Here is a 26,813-nt window from a genome sequence, read left to right as displayed (position 1 = left end):
CAGAGATCCGGATGGTGCAGCGTTTGGAGCAATATTGTATCATGGTGGAGGTGCTGAGGGTACACATGACACACAAACACACTTTACAACCTCACCTCATCTCACTCATCAGAAAGCATGGTCACCACCTTCAGAAAGGGCATCTAGGAAGAATCTTCTACATGCCAATAATTGACTTCAGAGACAGTGACACAATATGGCAGATACCAAAACCACAGCATGTACCCTGTTTTAATTTATTCTGACATCTCTTCCTGAAAATAGCTATGGCAAATAAATTACATCGATAGAAACGTTTAATTTAAAAACATCACAGCTATCAAAACTGCATGAAATAGTGGATTAACAGGAAGGAATATCTGCTCAACTTCTATGATACTGTCTGCCACTGTTTGCACATCCAAGCTACAAAAAAGAGCATATTTTAAGGATGCTTGACCACACCACTGCTTTGATGGGACATGGCATGGGTATACATGTCACCACTGAAATAAGCACCAAACTTCAAGGGCATTCATAGTACACCCACTTGATAATCCACAGTAAAGGTGACACACACTAATCATAAAGAGCCTGTGTGCAGTTCTCCATTAGCTACATAACGTTTAGGAATTCATACTACGATGCAAATATGATCTAAACGGACCATTTTTGTTGCCACCTTTTTGCACATATCAGAAGTTCTAATTAGCATGTGGTCAGGAAGATGATGATGCTCTAAATTAGACTGTAAGATAATCCCAGTTCACTGCACCCACCATGTTGTTGTTGCTTGGAGAGGCACAGCCTGGGCAACACCACACAATGAAAGGTGACATTGCAGGATCTTGAAAAAGTCAATTTGAGACGTCTTTTGGCTAAGCAAATCGGCAGGTATGTGAATTTTATTGTCCACGGCAGAAATGCGGAAATTTCCACCAGCATTTGGATTTCCTTTTTTTCGGACAAGTAGACCATAATAGTGCAGACTTTACTCCTCCAGAGCTTTACTTTTGCGACCAGAAGTGTCAAAAATGTATGACAACAAATGACAGGGTCCCACAGTTTATACACCAAATGTTTATGTATCTCTTGCAGAGGGAAGACATATTAGAACTGTTGCAGCTCCTTTATAGGGCCTCTGGAAAGTAGCTCAAAATGATGTCGTATTGTTCTGCAGTATTTTCTCATGTTTATTTCTGTAAATCAAAGAGGAAATTTATGTTAAAGAGGCTGTTTTTCTCGTTCAAGAACTGATACCAAAACATCACAAAGACCATTTATGTACCTTTTCATTGTCTCTCTGATACATTGCTCACAGTACATGATCACAGGAAGGTAACGTTAACACTGCATATAGGGTATTTGAGAATTGGATTGACTCATCCCTAGAGACGCTGATCCCCCAAAAACTGAAATTCCACTGAACCAGGACTAACGCTACTTGGTTCACACCGAAATCAGAGAGATAAAGAAAATCTGTAAGACAGAGGAAACAAAGTGGAGGTCGCACTATGAGGAAGAAAGGCCATCAACAAAAAAGCATAGAAAAATTCCCAGTATGCAACTAGGAATGCGAGACTAATGGACTTTGCCAACAGAATTGCTCAGTCCTCACAAGCCTCTAGAAAATTATATAGGATCATAAACTCTTTTCTGAAACCCAATCTTGGCGGGCATGCTCTTCCCCCTCCAGAGAATGTTGTGACGTCCTTTCCAAACCTTTTGTGGATAAAGTTATCAGCATTTATGACTCTCTGGGAGGTGAAGATGTTTCGCCTCAAGATGCAAATGAGCGATTTTGAGATAGCAGAATCACCCCTACCTTCTCGACTTTCCCTCAATTAAATAATAGTGTAATCTGGGAAGCAGCAAATACAATTAAATCTGGATCCCCTTTAGATTCAGCTCCTGTAGGCATCCTGTTAAAAGGAGGAGATATTATTTTGTCAGTATTGACCACCTTGTACAACCTTTTGCTGGAAAAGGGGCAAATACCCCACAGTTGGAAGCATGCACTGTCAGTCCATTGTTGAAAAAACCCTCTCTGGATCCTGACAAGGCAAAAAACGACAGATCTATCAGGCACATGCATCAAGCGTTTGCGAATTCGCAAAAATTGCGAATCGCAAAAATAAGGCATTTGCGATTGCAATTTGAAGAGTAGAAATGCATGAACCTTAATTTTGCGAAAATCGGTAAATTTTTGCAAAATTAAGGAATTGCTAAATAATTCTGCGAAAACCATTGCGATTTCCCGTTTGCGATTCGCAAGGAAAGAATCGCAAATAAGGAATCGCAATCCAAATGCATGATAAATCGCTATTAGCGATTTTGATGAAAATCGCTATTTTGCATTCGCAATTTAAGAAGGGACCCAACCAGGTGGTAAAAATGAGTGCAAATCAGAAACAGCTGAACACCAACAGAAACATATATAAACACACCCACAATGAGGCCCCTGTTTCCAAAATGGCTGCTCTGTACCTGATGGCGAGGAGGATAAGGCTGCAAGCGGCTCACCAGAGAGGGAGGCAAATCAATGAGCGCATCTTCAGAATACGCGTCACTCTGCTTGGTCAGGAGGATGATGAAATATATGACAAGTATAGGCTGAATGGCCAAATGACACATGATCTGATCCATGAAGTGGACCCTATCCTGCAACAACAGACCAATAGGACCAATGCAATCCCAACGCATGTGCAGGTATTATGTTGCCTACATCTACTGGCGTCAGGCACTTTTCAGGGAGTCATAGCAGTAGCAGGAGGTGTGTCTCAAAGTGCAATGTCACGAATATTGGCTGATTTTCTTGATGCTATGATGGTACGGATACACAACCACATACGTTTTCCTACCACAGCCCATGAAATAGCTAGGACCAAGCAGGAGTTCTATCAAATTGCTGGCTTCCCCCAAGTACTGGGTTGTATTGATTGCACCCTTGTGGCGATATGTCCCCCAGCAGCTCAAGAATATATGTATCGCAATAGGAAAAGTTTTCATTCCCTGAATATTCAGGTGGTGTGCAATGCAAAGAACATTATAACGGACATCGTGTCACAATTCCCTGGCAGTGCACATGATTCGTATATCTTCAGGTAAAGTGGCATTCAGACCCGTCTAGCAAGGGGAGAGTTTGGAGAGGGACATTTGCTAGGTAATTATGTGCAAAACATTTTTCTATACCGTGTACAAATGTAAAACTCAAACAACCACTGACAGCCTTTCTACCCTCTCATGTAGGTGACAGCGCATACGCCTTGCAAAACTACCTGCTGACACCATACCTAAATCCAGCCACAGCCGCACAAAGGAGATACAATGCAGCACATATATCTACGAGGAACGTGATTGAGCGCACATTTGGCCTACTCAAGAGCCGATTCAGACACCTTCATAAAACCGAAGGTGCAATGAAATACAGTCCCGTCAAATGCTGCAAGATAGTGGCAGCATGTGCCATGCTGCACAACATTGCAACAAAGGGAGGTTTGGAAGTGGAGCTGTCTAACAGTGACTCGGAGGACGGAAACCAACAAGTGCCACACCACCCTGCACAACAAGGCACAGGCGCAGCAGAAGGCCGCAGGCGCAGATTGGAGATTACACAGAATTACTTCTGAGGTGAGTAATGAAGACACAAACACATTCATTGCAATGCTAAGTATACTTTATGTAAATGTATTGTGACCGGTGAACATCAGCAAACAGCCAAAAGTGACTAATGTCACTATACTCATTTGAATACGAAAACAAAGACAAAATTTAAATCAAATGTACTTGAAAGTCAGTGATATGGTCATATTGTGTCAATGGTTAAATCACCATTTCACTCAAAATGTCAGAATGGGGGACTAGCGTTTTTTCCCTCGAACACCCAGACGTCTATCTTTTTTTTTTTTTTTTGAAAACCTTTATTTAACATTTGCAATCAAATACAGACACGGGCCTACAACCCCCCAGGGCTGGCCGCTAAGCATTTCAGTACGTTATTACAATCCAACTTCAGACCCAGCCTCCCTGGGGAGCATAGGAACTCCATCCACAAAGCACATCGGTTGCAAAGGCAGTTCAATTCGGAAACAGGATAATAGGTTTTCATTTTACATATAATAAGTTGAAAGGATCAGGTGTCGTACAATGTCTCGGATCACAAAAGGGGGCGAGCAAAAGAACAACGTGTCCAAAATAAGTTCGCTATCATGTAGGTCAGCGGCGTTAAGACATACGAAATCAGGATAAGTAGCACATTATTATTCGTCTACGCCATCATTATTGTCCGCCCCACAACACCAAAACCTCAGAAAAGTCAAGGTACAGATGTAGCAACAAGGATGTAAGGAAAGCCGAACCCACTACACTAACCCGGAAAAGGAAAAGGAAGAAAAGGGGAGGAAGGAGAAGGAAGAAAAGAGGCCATAGTACAAAAATAAAAACGAAACCCCCACTGCACCCCTGCTGATGACTACGGCCACCCCCCTCGCAGCGTGCCTGTCGCCCAGTAACCAGAACCCGAAATATAGTAGAAAGGGAAAGAAAGGAAAAGGCAAAGAACCCCACACAATGAGGGAAATCGGAGGAGGGCATAGTTCTACGGGCTCCCGGTCTCCTTCCCCCGTCGTAGCCAGCCCCGCCCCGGACTCCGTTAGGTCAATAAAAACAATCCCGTTAACATAATGCCACAATGAGAGACTCGGAGAAGAATCTCAACCCTGGCCCCGTCGATCAAATGCACTGAGGTCAACAATTAAAGAAAGCACTTCCCACAAAGTACTGCCAAAGTCTAACGAACAGGAGTACACAGATGAGAAAGGAACGGCAGGTCCCGATGTAGATGGCTGGTAGGTACCAATGTTGACCCTCCCTGCTTCCGAAGCCAAGCTTTACCCCATCCGCCATCTTGAAAGACCGACAGGGGAGGGGAGTCGACACGGTCCGAAACAACAAAGGATAGAAAGTAGAAGGCTCCAAAATGGGGATGACATGTAAATGTACCGGAGGATACACAATCGGGGGTTCCAACGGTTCCGTGGGGTGACCAGGCACAGTACAATCAGGTAGAGCCACTTCAATAGGGGCAAACATTGCTTCCAGCGCCGGGTCAAAAAACACCTCCGAGACATCTATTGAGAAGCGGGCTGGCTGCCGGGTCGCGGGCGTTGAGTCGGGATCCGGTCTCATGTCTATGAGTCCATCCGTCGCAGACAACAAACTGCAAGTCTGGACTTCAATAGTTCCCTTGAGTGCCATGAGTGCCTCCAGCACCGTACGCAGTGACGGGCCATTTCGAGCCTGTTCCGCTAGATTCGTTTCGTCCTCTAACATGGTGGACCCCACGGAGAGGCGCCTTCTCCGGGGCAAAATTAGGCGGAGCAGGAGTAAGCCATGAGGGACTGACGGTTAGCGAGTAGTAGTACGCAGCGAGGCACCGACCCGGGGGAACGATGATGTGAATACCGGACCCCCGGTCAGGGACCCCCGCGACACAGCCCCGTGCGTCACCCGTCACCTCACCTTCTATAGGGCACCAGGCAGCAGATGGCAACAAAACAATCAAAAAAGTCCGAGTGTTCCAGAGACCGGACCCAACCACCTTCAGCAGTCCGTTGTTATTCAACTCGGACCCGGCAGAGCCAGCACTCGAGTCCCCGGTTTCTCCGCGGGGTTAGGCCTCAATGCGACCATCGACGTAGCTCCGCTTCACAACGGTGGAGAAACTCCGGGATTACACCACTGGAATGCGGGTCGGATCACACACACAGATCCGGTGCAGGTAATCAGGATGAGCAACAGGATGATAGAGCCCCAGACGTCTGTCTTGCGCTGCATCTTCTTGCCTTTCGTTGGCAGTGGATGGGGTAGCGCTGCGAGTAGTGCGTCTCACAGCAATTGCAACAGGCCCTGTGGTACTGCTCATGCTTGAGGCACACTCACTGCTGTCATCCTGTGCAGTCATGTGCACTTGCCTACCAGATGCATTCATCAGATCTACTGCATTAGTCACTTGATGCAGTGCTTTGGCAACATCTCCACTACAGTGACACATTTCCGTCTGCAAAGTCACTGATCTACGCGCCAGCAGTGTCGTGGCTGTGGCCAGACTATTGCTGGTCTTCCCTTGCTGTTTGAGTTGCTGCATCAGTTGGCGGTGCTGTCTGTTGCGCGCTGCATCCCCCTCCTGCATGACCTTTGTGAGTTCCTGGACACTACTGGCCAGTAGAGCAATGTTGCCTGACATCTGTCCAATTTCCTCCTTGACTAACCGAGTTTTCTTGCTCTGCAGGCGATGTGAGCGGAGCATCTGTCCCTCCAAGCCACCCCAGACTGGGTTTCTCGCCTCCACCTGCTGTGGTCTGCGTGCCCTGGGTCTTCTCCTTTGCGATCTACAAAAGGCTCTCCTGATCTGTGTTGGTGTGGGTGTTGCGATATCTGTTTCCCGGTACACGGACTACAGGTGCAGCATTGCCCTCATCATCGGAAGCCATGGGACGCAGTGTTGGGACAGGTGCCCTACGGGAATGAGGCACACGTGACTGCGTAGTTGTCAGAGCTGGTGTGTCCTCATGTTCTGATGCGCTGCTGTGTTGCATTTCCTGACCATCAATTTCCTCGGCCTCATTGAGTTCTGCATCTGTGAGGTGAAACAGTGCAAAACGGCATCAATGTATGCTTGTGAGGTCATGTCACAGTTCAAATTTAATAAAATTATACATATTCTGAACATCTGCTACAGCATTTCTTACACTTTCGGGCATTTCTGTGTGTGTGTCATTGTCAGTACTTAGCCAGACTACAACTCCCATGATGCACTTTCCTCAGTAATCTAATAGGAAACAGGCTTTACAGTGTGTGCTCATGCTGTGCTCTGCTGACATCCTGACTTATGTACTTGGGGCTATTGACACATGCATTTGTCTTACCTGCTGAGGTGTGTGCAGCTCCGGAGGTGTCCAGCTGCGTGACTCCAAGAACTGCTTCAGGCTGGATGGTAGACTCCACCAAATCCTCCTTGGGAGTGTTTCCTGTGTGTGGTGGGGTGCCCCCTCCTGTCTTCTGTGCCTCCTTCAAACGGTCTGCAATGCTCGCCTTGGCACGACTGCGTAAATCGTACCATCTCTTCTTAAGTTCCTCTGTTGAACGGTGAGTGACCCCAATGGCATTTACTTGGTTCTGAATCAGGATCCATATTTTGCGTTTTTCCTGCTCTGGAACCTTCAGTGAGGCTTTCCCAAACAGCTTGTCATTGCTGTGCACTACTCCCTCTATTAAAGTCTCTAGTTCTTTTTCTGAGAATTTCATTTTTCTCTTCCTTGAACTTTGTCTGTCCTGTGCTTGGTTGTCAGCTTCCATTTTGCAGTTCTTTCCAGGTGTAAAACAGTTTCTCTCTCTCTCCCTCTCACTCTCCTCTGCTCCCAGGGCCAGCTCCCTCCTCCTCCCTGAGCCTCACAGTGAAAATGAGGCTTGGACAGCACATTTCCTGGTTGTGATGTCATCAACATGCATCAATGTGCGACCTCGCAATTTGCGATTTCGCAAATTGTGATTTCGCAATTTGCGATATCGCAAATTGGGAAATCGCCATTTTTTCTGCGATTTTTACTGATTCCTTAATAATTCGCTAATTTTTTCATGCATTCCGTTTTGCGATTCCTTAAAAATCGCTATTAAGGAATCGGAAAACCATTCAATGATGCATGTACCTGATACCTCTGCTCCCTGGTGTCAATAAGATTTTGGAGAAGTTGGTCAATGGTTATCTGACCAACTTCTTGTAGTACTACAATCCTCTGCATGCAACTCAAACTGGCTTTAGACCCGGGCACAGCACAGAGATGGCTCTTCTACTAGCCAAAGAAGACTTTCAGAAAATACTAGATCAAGGCAGTTCAGCTGCGCTGATCCTGCTGTATTTGAACGCAGCCTTTGATACTGTGTTTCACTCCATCCTTCAGCACAGGATGGAAGCACAAGATATCACAGGCAACGTGCTAAAATGATTGACTTCCTTTCTGGAAAAGAGAAGCTTTGAGGTCAGAGAAGGATCTTGTCTGTCAGAGGTCCATCAGCTTAAATGTGGTGTTCCTCAGGGCTCATCCTTGAGCCCCGCGCTCTTTAATGTGTATGTGCATCCCTTAGGAGACATTATTTGCTCAGCCAGTTTTACAATGGTGTCATACGCCAATGACACACAGATTGTCGACTCCCTGGCATCTAATATCCGCTAAACTGTGGCCAATCTATCTACCTGATTGGAGCAAGTGAATAAATGGATGTCCTTCAGTCGCCTTAAATTGAACGACGACAAGATGGAGGTCTTGGTGGTTGGCAATAACCCCTCCCTTTGGGACCAGCTCTCCTGGTCTCCATGTCTGGGTAACTGTCCCTCCCCAAAGGAGGAAATTAAGAGTTTGGGAGTTTACCTGGAAAAAGCACGTACCATGACCTCTCAGACTGAGAAACTGGCTGGACAATTTTGTGTTCTTCAAAGAGCTCTCAGGAAGACAATCAAATGACTTCCAGTGATTCAGGATACAGGAGCTCATCCTGTCGCATTTGGATTACGCCAACTCACTCTGTCTGGGTAGCCCCCTTTATGTCACCAGAAAGCTGCAGGTCATTCAAAATGCTGCAGGAAGAATTCTGCTGAACATTCCAAAAACACAATTGGCGTGTTCACTGGTTACATGTCAGAAAAATAATTGAATTCAAATTTCTCTGCATCGTACATAAAATAAAATATGCCCAGAGACCACATGTCATGAGTCAATTCATTGCTCCAACTAAAACAGCAAAAGCCCTCAGATCCAATGTCATTTCCTTCTGAACGTTCTTAGAATAAACCGTGCTAGGAGGGGTGGGAGATCATTCGCCTATTTGGCATCCAGGCTCTTGAACTCCCTTCCAATTGATCTAAGAGCTAACAGAAATTTGCTTAGCTTTAGAAATCAAATGAAGACTCATCTGTTTAGATAAGTATCACGTCATCATTTCATGATTCCTGTCAGCGCTGGGAAAGCCGCTCTGGGTAGCCATGCGCTACGAAAGAACTGGAAAATAAATACAAATTGCAATGATAAACATGTCAATGGCATTCAAAGAGTAACCATTAATTGTTACCTTTAAAATCATATTAATCTTTCATTACACATTTGTTTATCACAAGCTGCATAAACTGACAATGTTATATAGATGGGCCTAAGTCACTCTAGCACGTCAAAAATGGATGCCACAGAAAGGACATTTAAATACCTACTACAGTGCCTGTTGGCCCAGTATCTGAAGCATTCTTCAATAAATAAGTGTGATAGTCATGGAAAATCAGGAGTAAGTGAGGAGCAAGAGAAGAGAGTAAGCCACACCTAATCACAAAAAACAAAAGTTGGCACACCTGCACCATCAAACTGGAATTCTAACAGCCTCATTTCAAGTGCTGTGCTAATTCTGAAATCAAAATCCCACACTGGTTGTGTCTAATTTTGCATTTCGTATCAGGCAAAAATTGCATAACATGTTCGCCAGATATATCTGCACTACAGAAAAGGATGCACAAGCGTCTGCAGCCCCTTCTGCAATAACATTGTGCCCCAGGGGCAAACAAAGTGGGTGCACCCGCCTGTTGGGCTTCTGGGGCACAATGTATAATACTGCCCCAGGAGAGGGGCTTTGGCTACGCCCACATGCTGGGAGACAGGAGTACATGTATTCATTGGGCAGAATTTGTGTGCTTCCACAAAAAAGCGCTTGCTCTTGACACAGTCATGATCCTTTGTTTATTTATCCATCTGCCTGAGGTTGAATTTACAAAGGCGCATACATGCTGGTATATTTTCTGAGATAACTCCATAATTCATGATGTGAGAGGAGGGCAGTCATTACTTGTGCCTAGGGCCTTCTCATTGTGTGCTGTTTAAGAATGAATGGTCTTTTCTTTTATTTTTTTTAATTTTTTAATATCTTTATTCTTCAACAAGTCAGCAATTACAATAGACCACAGGCAGGATTACATATATCATGCACAAAAAAAAGGAAAAACAAGAACAAAGGGCAGTAGATACGTAAGTACTCCCAATCCTAATTCTAATCTAAACATTGCAATATAAGTCCCCATATAGATTTTAATTTGTTCAAAGCTTGTGTTCCCCTTGCATTCACCAGTGTGTATTCCATTGCATATATCTCCTTCGTCAACATCCACCAATCATTAATATTTGGAGGGGGCGAGCTGATCCCCACTCGGGCAATCACTAATCTAGCTATTACCAACAGAATCAGTAATAGCCGATTCTGTCTATGATTAAACATTTCAGGCCCCAACATAATGTCCCTCACCGTAGGGGAAAAATCTATCCCTAGCTTCTGAGAACAGATTTGGCCTACCTGTTGCCAAAAGTCATCAAGCTTAGGACATTCTACAAACATATGCCTCATGTTCGCAGCAAAGAGATCACATTTAGGGCATTTTATTTGCGTACTAGTTGTCCCCATATTGGCCCATTTAGCTATTTTCTCAGGTGTGTAATAAAGGGTACAGATAGTACGAAACTGCTGCATTTGTAAATTGGTAGCATGTACAGATTTCTTGACTACCCTTAAACTTTGCTCTATGTTGTTTACCCTAACCTCCTCCCCCAATATTATACTCCATTTGTCAGCTAATTTATTACCTTCCCCCTTTCTAAAACTAACGAGGGGCTTGTACATACAACTAATCATAAATTTTGCTTTGTCCTGATATAATATCCCATATCTCTGACTTAGTTATATTAGTCAGTTTTAGATGCGTCAACAGATAACTCTTAATTTGCAAATATTTAAAAAACATATGCCTTGGTAATTTAAACAAAAATTGCAAATTTTCAAATGAAGCAAAACCCCATGATCATATAGATCCCGAGTGTAAAAATACCAAAATCAGCCCATTGTTTTAGTGTAATATCCTGAAAAGTCTCAGGAAAAATTGGATTCCCCCACAAAGGAAGTTTATCGTGGTAGTATGATAGATCACACCTGATCAAAATAGCTTTCCAGATAGAGATAGTGTCCCGTAAAGTTTTAAATTTTATACGCTTGAAATAATTCAGATCAGCAGTTTTATACAGATACATCAAATTGTTTTCTGCCATTAGTAGTTGATGGAAAAAGGTAGTGCATGAAGGAATTAATAGACTCCGAAAACGACCTGTGATTGCAGACCAAAAATACATTTTGAAGTCTGTAAAATCTTTACCCCCCTGATCGAAAGGACATTTCAGTAAGTCCATTGCTCTACGTGCCTTCTTGTAGCCCCATGTAAAGCTGCTAAAAAGGCCATCTAATCTTTTTTTTAAACTATTAGGGACCCGCAGAGGGATGGATCTAAAAGGTACAAACATTTTGGATCTATTTTCATTTTGATGATATTGGCCCAGCCTATAATACCAATAGGAAGTTTATGCCATTTTTTTTTACTGAATGGTCTTTTCAATCCTTTTGTGGCTCTTTTCAGGATGCTCTAATTTGTCTTCTCCCCAAGGAAAATAAAGATCCCACACTGTGTAAAAAGTAAAGACCCATTGCTTTGATCAATTTGTATTATAACATTTTTGCCAGAGTACTGGCCCTCCGTTTAGAATCCTTAATGCCTCAACTAATTGGGGCGGAGGGGGGGACAATGTGGTTTTAGTAAGGGCCATCATACTGCATGCAACATCAGATTATTTTTATATGTCCTTAGCAAGTCCAAATCTTACAAACAGTCTTTGGCAGCTATTTCTCTAGATGCTGAAAAGACGTTTGACCGTGTAAGTTGGTCCTTTATCTTCTGTACTCTTTCCTAGTTTGGCTTTATTAATACTTATATTAATTACGTCTCCCTGTTATATTCGTCCCCTGCATCTTCTATTTTTGTTCATAGCCTTCTTTCGTCTTCATTTTCTCTATAATGTGGTGTTAGACAAGGTTGCCCTCTTTCTCCCTTCCTTTTCATTCTCGCTCTTGAACCCTTTTTTTTTTCACAACAATTTTATTGAGCAATTCAGGCAAGGGAAAATCGTGGCTCCCCACAATCCGGAGATCACCACCAACAGTCATGACACAGTTTATTACGCATGCATAAGTGTCCAATCAAGAAAAGGAGAAAGGCTCAAGAAAAACAACCCCGCGTCCCACCCTATCCCGCCAACTCCCAGAACCCCACTACCCCCCAGAACACCCCCCTCCTTCCCCCCCACGCACGTGTGTATATAGCAGCGAGTAGGATTTATGTGCGGTGTGGCAGGCATGCCACAGAACCAGGCCAATGCAACTCATCTCAGTCATATGTCTTCCTCTCGGTCCACTGGGGGAACCAACGACAACCCCCTGTAATCAGCCCACCGCTTCCAGATTTTAAAATGCTTACGGGGGCAGCCCCTTGCCTCAAACACCGGTTTCTCGAGCCCCATGTAGTAGTCCAGCCCTGCCTTCCATACAGACAAGGGGGGGGCTCTCTCTCCCTTACATGCCCGGGCCAGATCTCTCTTAGCGACAACAAGTCCTAACAACAGTAAGTGGCGTTTGTAGATGTTCCCACCAATACCCTCCATAACATGCAGCAACCCCAGCCGGTGAGTGCGGGGGACATCCCAACCCAGGACCTCAGACAAGCAGCCCCACACACCCCTCCAAAAGCCAGACAGTCTAGCACACGACCACACCGTATGCAGCAGAGAACCCGGTGTAGCCCCGCAGCGCAAACACTCCGGAGACTCAATCAATCCCGCTTTCCACAGTCGCTCTCGGGTGTAATAGGCCCTGTGAAGGTACTTAAATTGGATGAGCCGAAGCCGCACAGCAATAGCAGCCCCTTGCGGGGATTCCAGGGCCTCCCTCCAATCATCCTCATCTAGAGGGCCCACATCCACCTCCCATGCCGCTGGAGGGGAAGCAGAGTAGAGGAGCAGTGAGTGACCAGCGTCTGGTAGATACGGGAGACCTTTTTATCCTCCAGGTCTCCCATAAAGACCTTCGCCTCGACCGGACTGAACTCAGGAAGAGCCTCCAAGTTGGCGATACTAGGGGCGAGTGCATGACGCAGTTGTAGATAGCGGAAGAACTGGGATCGAGGCATGTGGAACTCCGCGCTGAGCTCCTGAAATGATTTAAGGGTAGTGCCAGACATGACTTGGCCCAGTAGCGAAATTCCTATGGCCTCCCATCCCTCAAACCCGGCCAGAGTCGAAAGCTGCGGGAGCAGGCCGTTATGCCACAGTGGCGTTTCCGCTGTCAATTTGCCCCACCAGCCCATGCGGCGCAACGCCTGTCTCCACACAGCAAAGACCACCCTCGTGACAGACGGCAGTGTCCGCCGCAGTCGGGCTGAGTACAGAATGGTGTGAAGCGTATTGTCCCCCATGAGCGAACGCTCCAAAGCGTAGGCTGGGTCCCCCCTATCACCATACCACCATTCGTTACGAATAAGCAACTGAGAGGCCTGGTAATAAGACAGCAGATCGGAGGTGGCCAGGCCACCACAATAGGTGGACAAGAAACACGTCCGGAGCGCCACCCTGGCCGCCCCTCCAGCCCATAGGAAGTGGCCCAGCACCGAGTTGATTTGCCGAAACCACTGCGGGCTAATAGGGTAGGGGTAGTTTTGCAGCTGATACAGCAGGCGTGGGAGCGCAACCATCTTGAAGATGGCGGATCTGCCGAATATAGTTAAGGGCATTCTGGACCACGTTTTAATATCGGCCTGGACTCGCTCCCACACAGGCATGATGTTGCGGTCCCAAGCAATGGTCCGCGATTCCGAGAGAAATACCCCAAGGTACTTCAGCCCGTCAGACGCCACCCGCAGTCCCGTTGCCCAGGGGTCCGCAGTGGCTCCGCCACCCAGTACCCACAGAGTAGACTTGTGCAGGTTCAGCCGAAGGCCGGAGACCTTTCCAAAGACGCGCATGTCGTCCAGGACTCGGGGCCCAGAGCGTTGCAGGTCCGTGAGGAAGAACAGAACGTCGTCAGCATACAATGCAATTCTGTCCGCAAGATCTCCACTCCACACAAACCCACGCATCTGTGCATCTGTGCGCACCTAAGATGCCAGGGGCTCCATAGCCAGGGCAAATAGGTATGGGGACAATGGGCATCCCTGCCGGGTTCCCCGACCAATCCGAAACTGTCCAGATATGGCACCAGCAACCCGTACCGAAGCCGTGATGTCGGTCGGTATACAGTAGCTTAAGATAGGACAAAAACACCGGGCCCAGATTAAGACGGGGTAGGAGTGCAAACAGGTATGTCTAACTGACAGAGTCGAAGGCTTTGTCCATGTCTGCTAACAGCAGGGCCGCCTGCTCGTCCAAGTCCCCCATGGCGTCCACCGCCGCCTGTGCCTGCCGGATGTTATGGCGTGTCGCCCTATGAGGCATGAATCCTGCCTCCTGCCTGGTCGGGGTGGACCAGATCCGTGATATACGGAAGTAGGCGGTTCGCTAGAGCTTTTGCCAGAATTTTGGCCTCGATGTTCAGTAGGGATATGGGACGATACGAGTCGTGCCCGTCGGGGGCCCTACCCGGCTTTTGAAACACCACGATTTCCGTGTGGCGCCAATCTGATGGTAGCTTGCCCCGAGTCCGGGCCGCCTCAAGTGCGCGTCGGTAGTGAGACCCCAACTGGAGGTGGAATTCTTGTAAAACTCACATGGGTAGCCACTCGGTCCAGGCGCCTTCCCAGTGTTAAGCTGCCCCAGATCCTCCCCGAGTTCCTCAGCAGTGAGCGGAGCGTCAAGCGCCGTCCTAGCCTCATCAGAGACGGCCTTCGGCGGCAGGTCATCTAGAAATTTGGCAACCTCATCCGCTTCCAGAGAGTCTCACGAGGCATACTGCTCCTCGAAATATCGGGCAAAGCTAGCCGCCAGTTGGGCCGGGTCCGTCACTACCGAGCCGTCCTCCGCAGTGAGGCCTGGCAGCGTAAGCGGCTGAAGATTAGACTGACACAGCCGATGGAGCATCGTGCAGGACTTGTCTCCCCACTGGTAGATCCTACTGCGCGTGGCGAGCCACGCTTGTCTGGCCTCATCATGCAAGATAGAAGCATACGATTGCTGTGCCTGTAGGAGCAGCCGTACCACGGTCTCGTCGCCCCCTCCCCGGCCACGTTGTTCCAGGGCCTCAACCTGAGCGGCTGCAGCGGCAATGGCTTCTCGGTGCTTCCGGCGGGCGGCTGTGCACCAAGCAATATCCACCCCCCGTATTGTGGGCTTCATCGCTTCCCAAACCACCACCGCGTCGGTATCTCCCACAAGGTTATCTCGCCAGTAATGATCAATCGCCTCCCGTAAGTGGTGAACATATTCGGGTTGTTGTAGATGCCACGAGGACATCCTCCAACGGAATGGCTGCCGTTTTGTGGGGAGCTCTATCTTAACAACGACTGGGGAGTGATCAGACAATCCTCTTGGCAATATCGCAGCCTCCCGCACACGACTCAAGCAGGCACCAGGCATAAAGACATAATCTAGCCGCGAAAAAGAGCCATGCACCGCAGACACATATGTGAACTCACGCGCCACAGGGTGCATATGTCGCCACACATCCACCCAGCCCAAACTCTCCACTGTTGCACGCAGCCTGGTATGCGGGACGGAGGGGGGAGCATCCGCAGCCACCACTTGTCGCCTCTGACGGTCCGTACACACATCCATCACCTCATTCCAGTCCCCCCCAACCACCGTCAATGACTCCGGGATATCGTCCCATATTGCAAACAGCCTCTCCAACAGGGCCCACTGCAGAGGGGGGGGGGGCATAAACACTACCAAAGACCACTGGTTCAGCACCCATCATTCCTTTGACAAAGATGAATCGACCCTGTGGGTCTGCCCACTGTTTCTCATGCACATAGGCCACCCTGCGATGGACCAAGACAGCGACTCCTCTGGACCCTCTAGTAAATCCGACGTGATAGACCTGCTGGAAGCCAAACCTCTGTAGGCTGAGGACCTTGGAACCCATCATATGTGTTTCTTGAAGCAAAAGTACATCAACTGCCTCCCGTTTCCCCCAGCGCAATACCGCCCCACGTTTGATTTTATCGAGCATCCCCCTAACATTCCATGTTACGACACGCAGGGACTTATTAGGAAGCATAGTAGTCTGTTCAACCATTGTCAAGGCGATCCCCCCAACCAGGCCCTCTGCGCCACCCCCACACACCCCACCTCTCACTCAGTACATCAGAAATTAGCACGTGCGACCCCCCCACCTACCCCAGAACCCCAAAGCAGCAACAGCTACCCCCACCCGACCCCAGTCCTGAACCCCTCCCAACAAACCACCTCTCACCTCCCCCTGTCCCCAACTCCCCCCACCCCTATACCTCATGAAACACTGAAGTATCTGTCGCGGCATGGACAGTCCCGGACCCAGAACCGAGGACCCAGGGCCAACCATGCCAATGGATCCCAACACCCCTTAACCTGATGGTCACACCCCCCCCCCCTAGGCAATTCCCACAACTCGTGGAGGTTGATGGCCCCCATTAAGTTGCCTCCCAAGCCCCAGCTGTGATACCACATACAGTCAAGACAGTTCTCAGAGCCGGCAGTCCCGCAGCAGCGGCACCCCCAAATAAGCAGTCCCGCTATGAGACCCTCAGCAAACCAAGGCAATACATCACTAGAAAAGGGCTATACAACTCCAAAGTACAACTGCCATTGTCAGAGTGGTCGGATTCCATTGGTCCACTGGTCTGCGTCGCACTGGCAGAGGCGGACCTCTTGCGTGATCGGGACCTCCGATGTCTCCCCTTTCGGGCCGGGCGGTCCGTCCGCTCCTGTGATGATCCCCTCGACCCGCCCGGGTCCAGCCCCGGCTGGGCATGCGGCCTGATTCTCACCGTTTCGTCCGTCCACCTGAAGACCTCCTCCGGGGAGTCGAAGAAGTGGGTCTGGGACTGGTACACCACCCGCAGGCGAGCTGGGTATAGCAGGGAGTACTGGAGTTTCAGGCCCCGCAGCTTGGCTTTGGCAGCCACAAATGATTGGCATTGCTGCTGCACAAGCCTCGTATATTCGGGAAAAATCATGATTTTCTGGTTTTCATAGGAGATGGGGCCTTTAATTCTCGCCTCTCGCAGTATGACATCTCGGTCGTGATAATTCAAAAGTCTAGCAATGACTGGTCGAGGACGCTCACCCTCCGGCGGCCTCTGTGTCAGGGCTCGGTGTGCACGCTCAATCACGAAGCAATTAGACAGGACCCCCGGCGGGAGCCAGCTCTCCAGACACCGGGACAAAAACTGCTCCATATCATCCTTCTCGCACCTCTCTGGAAAACCTATAAAGCGGAGGTTGTTTCTGCGTGCGCGCCCTTCAGCATCTTCCCCCCGAGACGCGAGAATCTTTTGGACGCTTTCCATCTCCGCCACTTTCTGTTTCAGTGTCCCAATGTCCGTTTCAGCCACTGAGACCCTGGATTCCGTCTCCGTGATCCGCTCTACCGCGTTGCGTAGGTCCTGGCGCAGTAGTGTTACGTCCGCACCCACTGCCCCAATCTTGGCGTCCAGCATGTCCCTGGACTGGGTGATTGCCGCCAAGAGCGCCGCGTTGTCCGGCCCTGCTCCGCCGCTGCCACCGGGCGTACCGGGCCCTCCACTGGGCCCCGTAAACTTGTCAATGGGACCCTGCTTGGGCGGACCTCCTCCTCCCCTGGTCATTGCTGCGTGCAGTCCCACTTCCACAACACCTCGGGTATCCGCGTCTGGTTGTGCTCTTCAGAGCCCTAAGGGTGTTCCACCCCAAGCGGCACTGGGGGCTCCTCCAACCCCGGGGAGGCGGCTGCGACTCCACGGAGTCCAACGGAAGGCAGCCCTCCAGCTGAGCCCTCCAGCCGGGCCGGTCAACACGCCACAGGATAAGTCCAGACCGGGCCAGGGCCGCCCCCACCGCACCGGCCACTACTTGTGTCCAGCCTCGTGGCCCACTCCAGCACACTGCCCCGCAGTCCCACAGCCGGCTGCAACCGCCCAGCAGGTCCCAGATGTTGCACTCACGGTTGCGGTGGGCCTCCGGACGGTCTCCAGACACCAACAGGTCGCGCTGCTGCCCGCCAGGGCCAACGCCACACAGTTTCGGTTGTCAGTCAGCTCCAGATACAGGGCCAGGGCACCTTTGCACGTCGGAGGGTTCCTCGGGGCACGGCCACGGCCCCACCAACACCAGGGATGATCAGCTCCGACCCACCTCAATCCGGGCTCGGGCTAGCCCCAGGGTCGCGAAACTCGAGGCCCCGGCTGCCCGAGGTCTGCACAGGCCTCAGTTGCGTTGCGTCACTCGGGGGGGCCTCCCCGATGTATAATGCAGTTCTACAGGGCACCGCCGTGGCTCCTCGACCTCCGGTGCTGCAATCACGGGCCGGGGACTCGTCCGGCCGGCCCAACCACCGGCCGCCGGCCGCCAGCCGCCGACCCTCCGCTCGGCAACCTGAAAATTGAGGTCCCGGCTCCGCCACAGGTCACCAGGCCGCACTCCGCAGCGGGCGACCCCGGCCCCCGGAACGTCAGAACGGACAGTTCGGCACGCCGGAAGGATCCAGGCACCGCCAGGGACAATAGCCACACAGGTGTTACAGCTAGCGGGCTCGGGGGGCAGGATAAGTAAGCAAATTTTGTCCGGGCCGGCGGGAGCTCTACAGGGCTGCGACCGCCATCTTCGCCCGCTAAGCCACGCCACTTGTACCCTTTTTTGATCAAAATTCGTACAAAGACTCAGATTAGAGGCTTTCAGTTATGTGATAGTCAATTAAATGTTTCTGTCTATACCAATGACATTCTGCTTTGTTTTCACAACCACAGACCTCACTACCAGCTTTCTTATTGGAGGTACATTTTGTTGCTTCGGTGTCAGGATATAAATGAAATACTGACAGGTGTGAAATTATTCCCCTAAACAAATTATACTTCGTTGCAGATTATATCTTTACAGATTTTCGTAGGAAGCCAGATAAAATTAAATACCTTGGTTTATGGTTTATGCCGACTATTAAAGAAACTGTGTCACTTAATTTAAAAGAGTTGCAATTAACTTTGAATAGTCATACTTCCAGATGGAATCTCTTATTTTTATCTTGGTGGGGTCGGCTGAAAGTAATAAAAATTATGCTGGTTCCTATAATACTCTTCTGCATTTGCAATCTTCCTATAAATACACTTCATTCCCAATACAAGATAATATACTCTATTTTATCTAAATTCTTAAGAAACAATAAAAAATCCTGTAAGTTTCTTCATAAACTCGAAAGACCCAAACTTATGGAAGGCGTTAACTTCCCACACTTTTATTCTAATCACACTGCATTTTTCCTCAAGCAATCTTCTTTGTTATTAAAGGAATACGATGTTTCAAATCTACCTGTATGGACTAATATTGAAAAGTCTTTTTTCCACCCTTTTTCCTTCAAAGAATTCCTGTCCCTCTCACATAGACCTTTGTCACTATCCCTTCCCATTTTTAATAACATATCAAGAATTTTTCAGCCTATTTTCCTCTCCTATAAAAACGCTAAAGACTTATTCTTAAAATCTTCAATTTTGTACAATAAATATATCCGCATTAATAACAAAACTATTTTTTTGAAAGAATGGCACGCTAAAGATATTTATTGGACTTCTCAACTCCTTCATGGTGATACATGTATCTCTTTTATTAGTGCCCAAATAAGCTTTTTTCTACCTTCTTCCTATGAATCTGAAATTCTTTAATTTCTGTGATTCAATCCGCTTATAATAATCTCTTATCTGCCCCTGCATCTTCTTCTCCTCCACCCAACATACTTTCGATTTTGGACTCTACCCCCTCTGCTTCTCAAATATATAAACATCTCCTTGCTCATCCTGTCAATCGAGACAAAACAGAAGTCCCACTAGTTTGGGACGCAGATCTTCAGGTTTCCCTTCCCATCCCTATTTGGAACAAGATTGGGTTGAAATTTAGGAGATCTTCTAGAGCAGCTAACACTATACAAACTTTATTCTATGTTTACAATAGACTTATGTTCACTCCTTTTTCACTACACATTATACATTCAACTCTTTCCTTTTCTTGTTAATTTTGTGCAACAAAACCCAGCTGATTTAAAACACATGTTATTTGACTGTCAACATATTACCAATTTTTGGACACAGGTTTGGTAGCAAATAAACAACATTTTTCATACACAAGTACCTTTTAACTTTGTTAATATTTTGTTAGGGAGTGTTTCTGAGGACTGGAACTCCCAAGCGAAGAACTTTTGCATACTAGCTTTACTCCTTGCCGTTGCCTTCCAACAAATCACCAGGGAATGGAAGAATTCTACTAAGGTATCTTATCGGGCTTGGTGGTATGCGTACGTTATAATCATAGATTAGATAGGGCATATGTCTCCCCAATTTTCCTCGCTATTAAACGAGACCTCATTTGACTACTTTTCTGGATATTTCTGCTAAATCTGTCTGCTCCCATAATCCCCGAATTGAGGAAGTTCCTAAACCTCCATGAATGTCTTTTTACAATACAAGTATACTAACTGTTAATTGGTTCATTTTTTTCTTGCTCTTGACTTTTGTAATAATTACTGCATTGTGATTATGCTCAATTTTATAGTTTGATGATTGTCATTTTTTTCTCTTTTTCTTTCCACCTTGCTTATTTTACTGAACTGATAATTTTGTATATATGATTTTATCTTGTGTTTATTATATTGTATATCATTATTTATAAATAAAATCTTTTCTTAAACTTAAAAAAAAAAGAATGAATGATCTTTTCTAAATGCTGGAACTTGTGAGAAGGAGTGGGTGAAATGTCTGCTCAGAAAGCAAAACGCTGATATTTTTCTCTTTTTTTCTGCCAGCAGAATGGAACTAGACGTGACCTTGTGCTCTGTGCCCAGAAAAAAATACAAACAGCACAGTAGCCTTTTGAAGCACTGTGAGGGGCTCAACAATGTAATTAAATTACCTTAATACTAGCTACATTAAGGTTAATTCATTGCCCAGCCCCTCACAGTGCATTCAAAGCAACTTTGCCGGCAGGGTCCTACTACTGGCAGGCCCAACAGTTAAGGTCCACCGCTGGGGAAGTTTCTTTGAAGAACACTGTCAAGAGCCGGCCATTGAAATTAAACTTAATATCATTACCATTTAATTAATTACAGTGGCTGCCCCTTACACTGCTGGATGGTACAAGAACCCCTCACATTTCTCATTGCCTCAGACTATTTTCCAGGGCATTTCTCCTGCACTCAAACCTTTTTCCAATCTGCCAGAGGCAAATATGGAAACGGTAAAACAGTGGTGGAATTTGAAAGGGGTGAGCCGCCTCTTGTATGCCTTTAACATGCAAGAGCATTTAGATTTAGTACATCAGTTTATGTCACTACATTAAGAGGCATTTATTAACAGTTTTAATAAATGTCTTTAATATAGTGATATAAACTGATGTACAAAATTAAAACGCCCCTGCATGATAAAAATACACAAAGGGAGCACTTTTAAATAAGTGAGCTCAGAGTGTGTGCTCTGTTGTGACAGCCTACCGTTTGTTTTTATTATTTTAACCCCTTCACTGCGGCGGCTATTCCGCCGCAGTGCTGTGGGGGCGGGGCGGAAGAGCGGCGGGCGCATGCTGGTGACGGAACCGCTCCGTCACCAGCGTCGGTTGCGCTGTGCTTATGACGGAGCGGTTCCGTCATAGCCCCGCCCGCTCAATAGAACGCTCAGCGCAGGCGCGGAATTCGCGCCGCGCAGGAGCGTCGGGCGGGCCATGACGGAACCGCTCCGTCATCAGCACAGCGCCACCGCAGCTGATGACGGAGCGGTTCCGTCATCAGCAGGCAACGGGTTAAAAACAATATAAACCAACCACAGACTAGCAGTTATGATGGAAGGCCTTCATTCCCCTGGTCCCACTTACTTGCAGTCCTGCTCTGGAACATGCACAGCAGCCCACAACAGGGGTGTGCTGCTGCTGTTCCAGTCCAGAATGAGAGGCTTGAGTCTGCCAAGTGTAGCCTCTCAGCCTCCAATCTAAATACTTGCTATAAACAGATACTTTGAAATGGAGTCTCATGACTCTGTGACCTCGAGTCACAGATGACGAGTTGGGAAAGGGTGTTAATTGCAGCCCGTGAAAGTGATTGACAGACAGTCCTGGGAATACAGGGCTTATCCCCTTGATGTCAGGACTGCTTGCAAATATGACGCTGCTGACATCACGAATGGAAGGTCTCTTCGGAACACTGAACATTGTAGGCGACAGGTCAGCCCTTAGCTTGCGTACAGATTTTCTTTTTAAAAGGGAAATACTGCGGAACACATGCTCAATAGAGCATGCGTCACACTTCAAAGTGCCTGGCTGCCTGACTCATCAAAGCAAAAGTAAGAAGCTCCAGGCACTTAAGCAGGCCCCGGCACGGGCTTGCCTTAGAGCCATTATTTAATAAAAAAACAAACAACTTATGTAGATGTTAATTGCTCTTTGTAATTACCATCCTCATACCTTAAAAAAGGATGTGTGCAGTGCCCTGGTTCCCCTCTGGTGGCAGCCTCTGCTGCAGTAAAATTACCCTCAGTTTTGTATCCACTTACGCACAAGGGAAAAAGGGCACTTCGTCCAGCCCTACATACAAGTTAAAATGATGAAGTCAAATCTCTCTCCAGTGCAGCTGTAGGTGGGTGGTGGTGAAGGCGCAATGCATTTCCTCTGTTTGTTACCATTATTTGTGGGTTGAGGCTAGGTTATTAGGCAAAAGTTGCTGAAATATGATGTTATTAAATAGGTGAGTTACCCTAACCTCAGGCAGGTGGGCTGAATCACTTCACCATAAGTATGCAATTAAAAACTAAGCAAAGGCAGCCCTGTGAAAACATAGAGAGCTTGATGGCATGACATTAGCCTGTGTTTACATCACAGCATTTAAAAAAAAATAGAAATGAACATTGCTATTATATTTTGTAATGAAGTCAGTTCAGTTCAGTTCAAATTCTTTATTAGATCGTTAGAAAAAGATCATAAAAGAACATAATAAAATACAACAGTACATTATAGCTTTAAAAACAGTTGTAAATAACAAATGATCCATCAAATTACATCCACATTATATGTATATTAAAATTCTAAAAAAGGCAGCCAAAAATGCATATATTTGTACATAATGGACTGTTAATAATGTGCATTGATCAAGCAACAACAGACCTTTCCACCAAGCTCCCCTCTATTGATTTTCTGCAACAGATGTCCATTTTCAGAAAACAACACACACCATAACAAATATCTGGGTTATTTATCATTTGGAAATAAATTAAAGCCTCTTGGCTTTTATGGAAGGGTAACATTTTCAGAGTGGATTGGAGACAAAGTTGACAACATTTGTGATAAAAGTTTCAAAAAGAAGTTAAATGCAACAATGATTGTTCTGTCATTCCATTGCAGGTGCAAGGAGGCAATGAGCTGTCCCACACATTTGCCTTATCAGAAAAGCACATTAAGTGCCAGACCATTCTGGACCAAAATCTAAAAAGGAGGGACCTGTCCCAACGCATATTTGCAAGCGCTATATTTGCAAGTCCGCACTGGTTAATTAAAGTAAAATTAGAATTGCACCTGATTGTGCCGGTGCCTCTGCCCACATCCTCTTTCGCTTTTGTTTTGCCGACATTTTGTTGTTGCGCCTCCCAGCCAGGCTCTCCCCCCGCTCCCGCCTCTCAGCTGCCCCTCCCTCCCACTGAAGTTAAGAGCTGACCTGTACACACGAGCGCTGTGACCGTCCTGACTCGCTCAGAAGCGGTCGCTCCCCACGCTCCCTGCTAACGTGGTATTGTAGCGCTTTGCTGCTCATTGCTGCCTTTACCATCTGTACTCTGCACTCTGCTCGCATTACTGAATTGTATTGACTGCCTGATCACTTAGATTTACCGCTTGCTCGCATTGTCTGATATTGTGGTGATTACCTGATTTGTTAGCGTAGAGCTTTATCTCATTGCCCACATCGCGCTTACTTCTTTGTGCCCCTGCGATCTCGTAGCGCTATATTTGCAAGTCCGCACTGGTTAATTAAATTAAAATTAGAATTGTACCTGATTGTGCCGGTGCCTCTGCCCACATCCTGTTTCGCTTTTGTTTTGCCGACATTTTGTTGTTGTGGCTCCCAGCCAGGCTCTCCACCCCGCTCCCGCCTCCCAGCTACCCTCCCTCGCTCCGCCCCCTCCACTATCCACATATGACAGACACATTTGCGCGCAGCGTTCACGCACAGCAGACGCACCCTATGCGCGCCGAAGGTGCGCCAAAGGTAAGCCCGTCTACGCCCGTCCGCGCCTGGACCGCGCCCAGCGCCAGACCCCCTGGCCCCGCAAAATCCAACCCACCCGCATAACGTACGTGCCGCCACTCTCTCAGCACTCAACCCCGGCCGTCTCCCAGACTGCTACCAAGCCGCCCCAGGACACACCCATGGACCCTTCACCTGCCACTCCTGCAAGCTCGACTGCATCAGGACCCACACCAAATCCACAAACCCCTCACAGAGCTCCAACATTAACCACCTGAGGTGCATCCTGCTCAACACCCGCTCGGTCCACAGACACGCCATTGAACTCTGGAACCTACTCGACACCACATCGCCGGACGTCGCCTTTCTTACAGAAACCTGGATGAACGCCTCATCAACGCCCGACATCGCCATAGCCATCCCGGACGGCTACAAGATCATCCGAAAGGACCGTATCAACCAAACAGGAGGAGGCATCGCCATCGTCCATAAGAAAACCATCTGCATCACGACCAGTTCCGACGATAACCTCACATCTGCCGAACACCTTCACTTCCAGGTCCACACCGACCCCAAGACCACACTCAGAGGCACCCTCATCTACAGGCCACCAGGACCCCGCACACAATTCAGCGAAGACATCACTGACTTCATCAGCCCACACGCTCTCCCCTCCGAGGACTACATTCTACTGGGTGACCTCAACTTCCACCTGGAAAAGAACAACAACAGCAACACCACCACCCTTCTAGACAACCTCGCCAATCTCGGACTCAAACAACTCATTGACACCCCCATCCACTATGCCGGGAACACACTTGACCCAATCTTCACCTCCAGCATGCACATCTCCTTCAATCACACCACAGCTCTCCACTGGACGGACCACAGCTGCGTTCACTTCAACTACAATAAGACCACGACCCACAACCACCCTCAACCAATTACCCGCAGAAACTGGAACAAAATTACCACCTACCAGCTCCTCACATCACTTCAACAAAAACCCTCCTGCTAAATCATCAGATCCAAATCAAGCAGCCACCAACCTCACACAATGGATCACCAACAGCGCTGAAGAATTAGCACCCTTGAAAAACCATCAAATCAAGCAAGGTAGCAAAAAAGCCCCCTGGTTCAATGATGACCTTAAGAAATCCAAGAAGATCTGTCACACCCTCGAGAAAGCCTGGCGAAAAAACCCAACCACTGACAACCTGACCACCTTCAAGAACGCCACCCGCAAACACCACCAACTGATCCGATCCACCAAGAAATCAGCACTCAAGGATCGACTCGACAACAACGCCCACAACAGCAAGGAACTATTCAACATCGTCAAAGAGTTTACCAACCCCACCGCCGGCACCAACGACATCACCCCCTCCCAAAACCTCTGCGACTCTCTAGCCTCGTTCTTCCACAACAAAATCGCTGACATACATAACAGCTTTGGGGACCAATCCACCCCACCCACCTCCGAACTAAAACCCCCTCCAACAACCTTTGCGCCTGGGACCCAATCACCACTGAAGACACCATCTGCCTGATGAACTCCATCCACTCAGGATCGCCAACCGACCCTTGTCCCCACCACATTTTCAACAAAGCAGACTCCATCATCGCACCCCATCTCCGAGACATCATCAACTGCTCCCTCAACTCCGCTACCTTCCCGGAAAGCTGGAAACATGCCGAACTTAGCGCCCTCCTGAAGAAACCCACAGCAGCCCCCTCTGAACTTAAGAACTACCGCCCCATTCCGCTCCTCCCATTCCCTGCCAAAGTCATTGAGAAAGCCGTCAACAGTCAGCTTGCCACCTTCCTCGAATCCAACAAATCCCCCGACCCTTCACAATCCGGCTTCCGAGCCAAACACAGCACCGAGACCGCCCTCATCGCAGCAACAGACGACATTCAAACTCTACTGGACAACGGAGAAACAGCTGCCCTCATCCTACTTGACCTCTCCGCAGCTTTCGACACAGTCTGTCATAGCACCCTGTTACAACGCCTCAACAAGGTCGGAATACAAGGAAAAGCTTTAGACTGGATCATCTTGTTCCTCGCCGGCAGAACCCAGAGAGTCCGCCTCAACCCTTTCAGATCAGAGGCCACCGAAGTCATATGCGGCGTACCACAAGAATCATCACTCAGTCCAACCCTCTTCAACGTATACATGAGTCCCCTCACATCCATAGCACGCCAACACAACCTCAACATCATCTCCTACGCAGACGACACCCAGCTGATCCTCTAACTCACCAAAGACCCAAACACCGCCAAAACCAACCTACACGAAGGGATGAAAGAAGTAGCCGAGTGGATGAAGAACAGCCGTTTAAAACTGAACTCGGACAAAACGGAAGTCCTTATCTTAGGATCATCCCCCTCCGCCTGGGACGACTCATGGTGGCCACCGGCCCTGGGAAATGCACCCATACCAACGGACCACGCATGTAACCTGGGCTTCATCCTGGACTCCTCCCTCTCGATGACCAGACAAGTCAACGCCGTCTCATCATCATGCTTCAACATTCTACGTATGCTCAAAAAAATCT

General features: G+C 47.9%; 1 protein-coding gene across 1 annotated transcript in view; it reads right to left on the bottom strand.

Moving 5' to 3' along the window:
* Window positions 1–222: 222 nt before the first annotated feature.
* Window positions 223–26,813, bottom strand: part of LOC147685309 (ectonucleotide pyrophosphatase/phosphodiesterase family member 7-like) — a 232,918-nt gene continuing 206,327 nt past the window's right edge. Inside the window, exon 6 of the mRNA XM_086941229.1 lies at window positions 223–1,178. Coding sequence (XP_086797355.1) covers window positions 1,133–1,178 — 46 coding nt within the window. The 3' untranslated portion in view covers window positions 223–1,132. The remainder of the gene's footprint in view (window positions 1,179–26,813) is intronic.

Source organism: Lissotriton vulgaris, chromosome 10, assembly GCF_964263255.1.
Source record: "Lissotriton vulgaris chromosome 10, aLisVul1.2, whole genome shotgun sequence".
Taxonomy (NCBI): domain Eukaryota; kingdom Metazoa; phylum Chordata; class Amphibia; order Caudata; family Salamandridae; genus Lissotriton; species Lissotriton vulgaris.
Note: the sequence above shows the minus strand (reverse complement) of the source record. Positions and strands in the feature narration are given on the sequence as shown.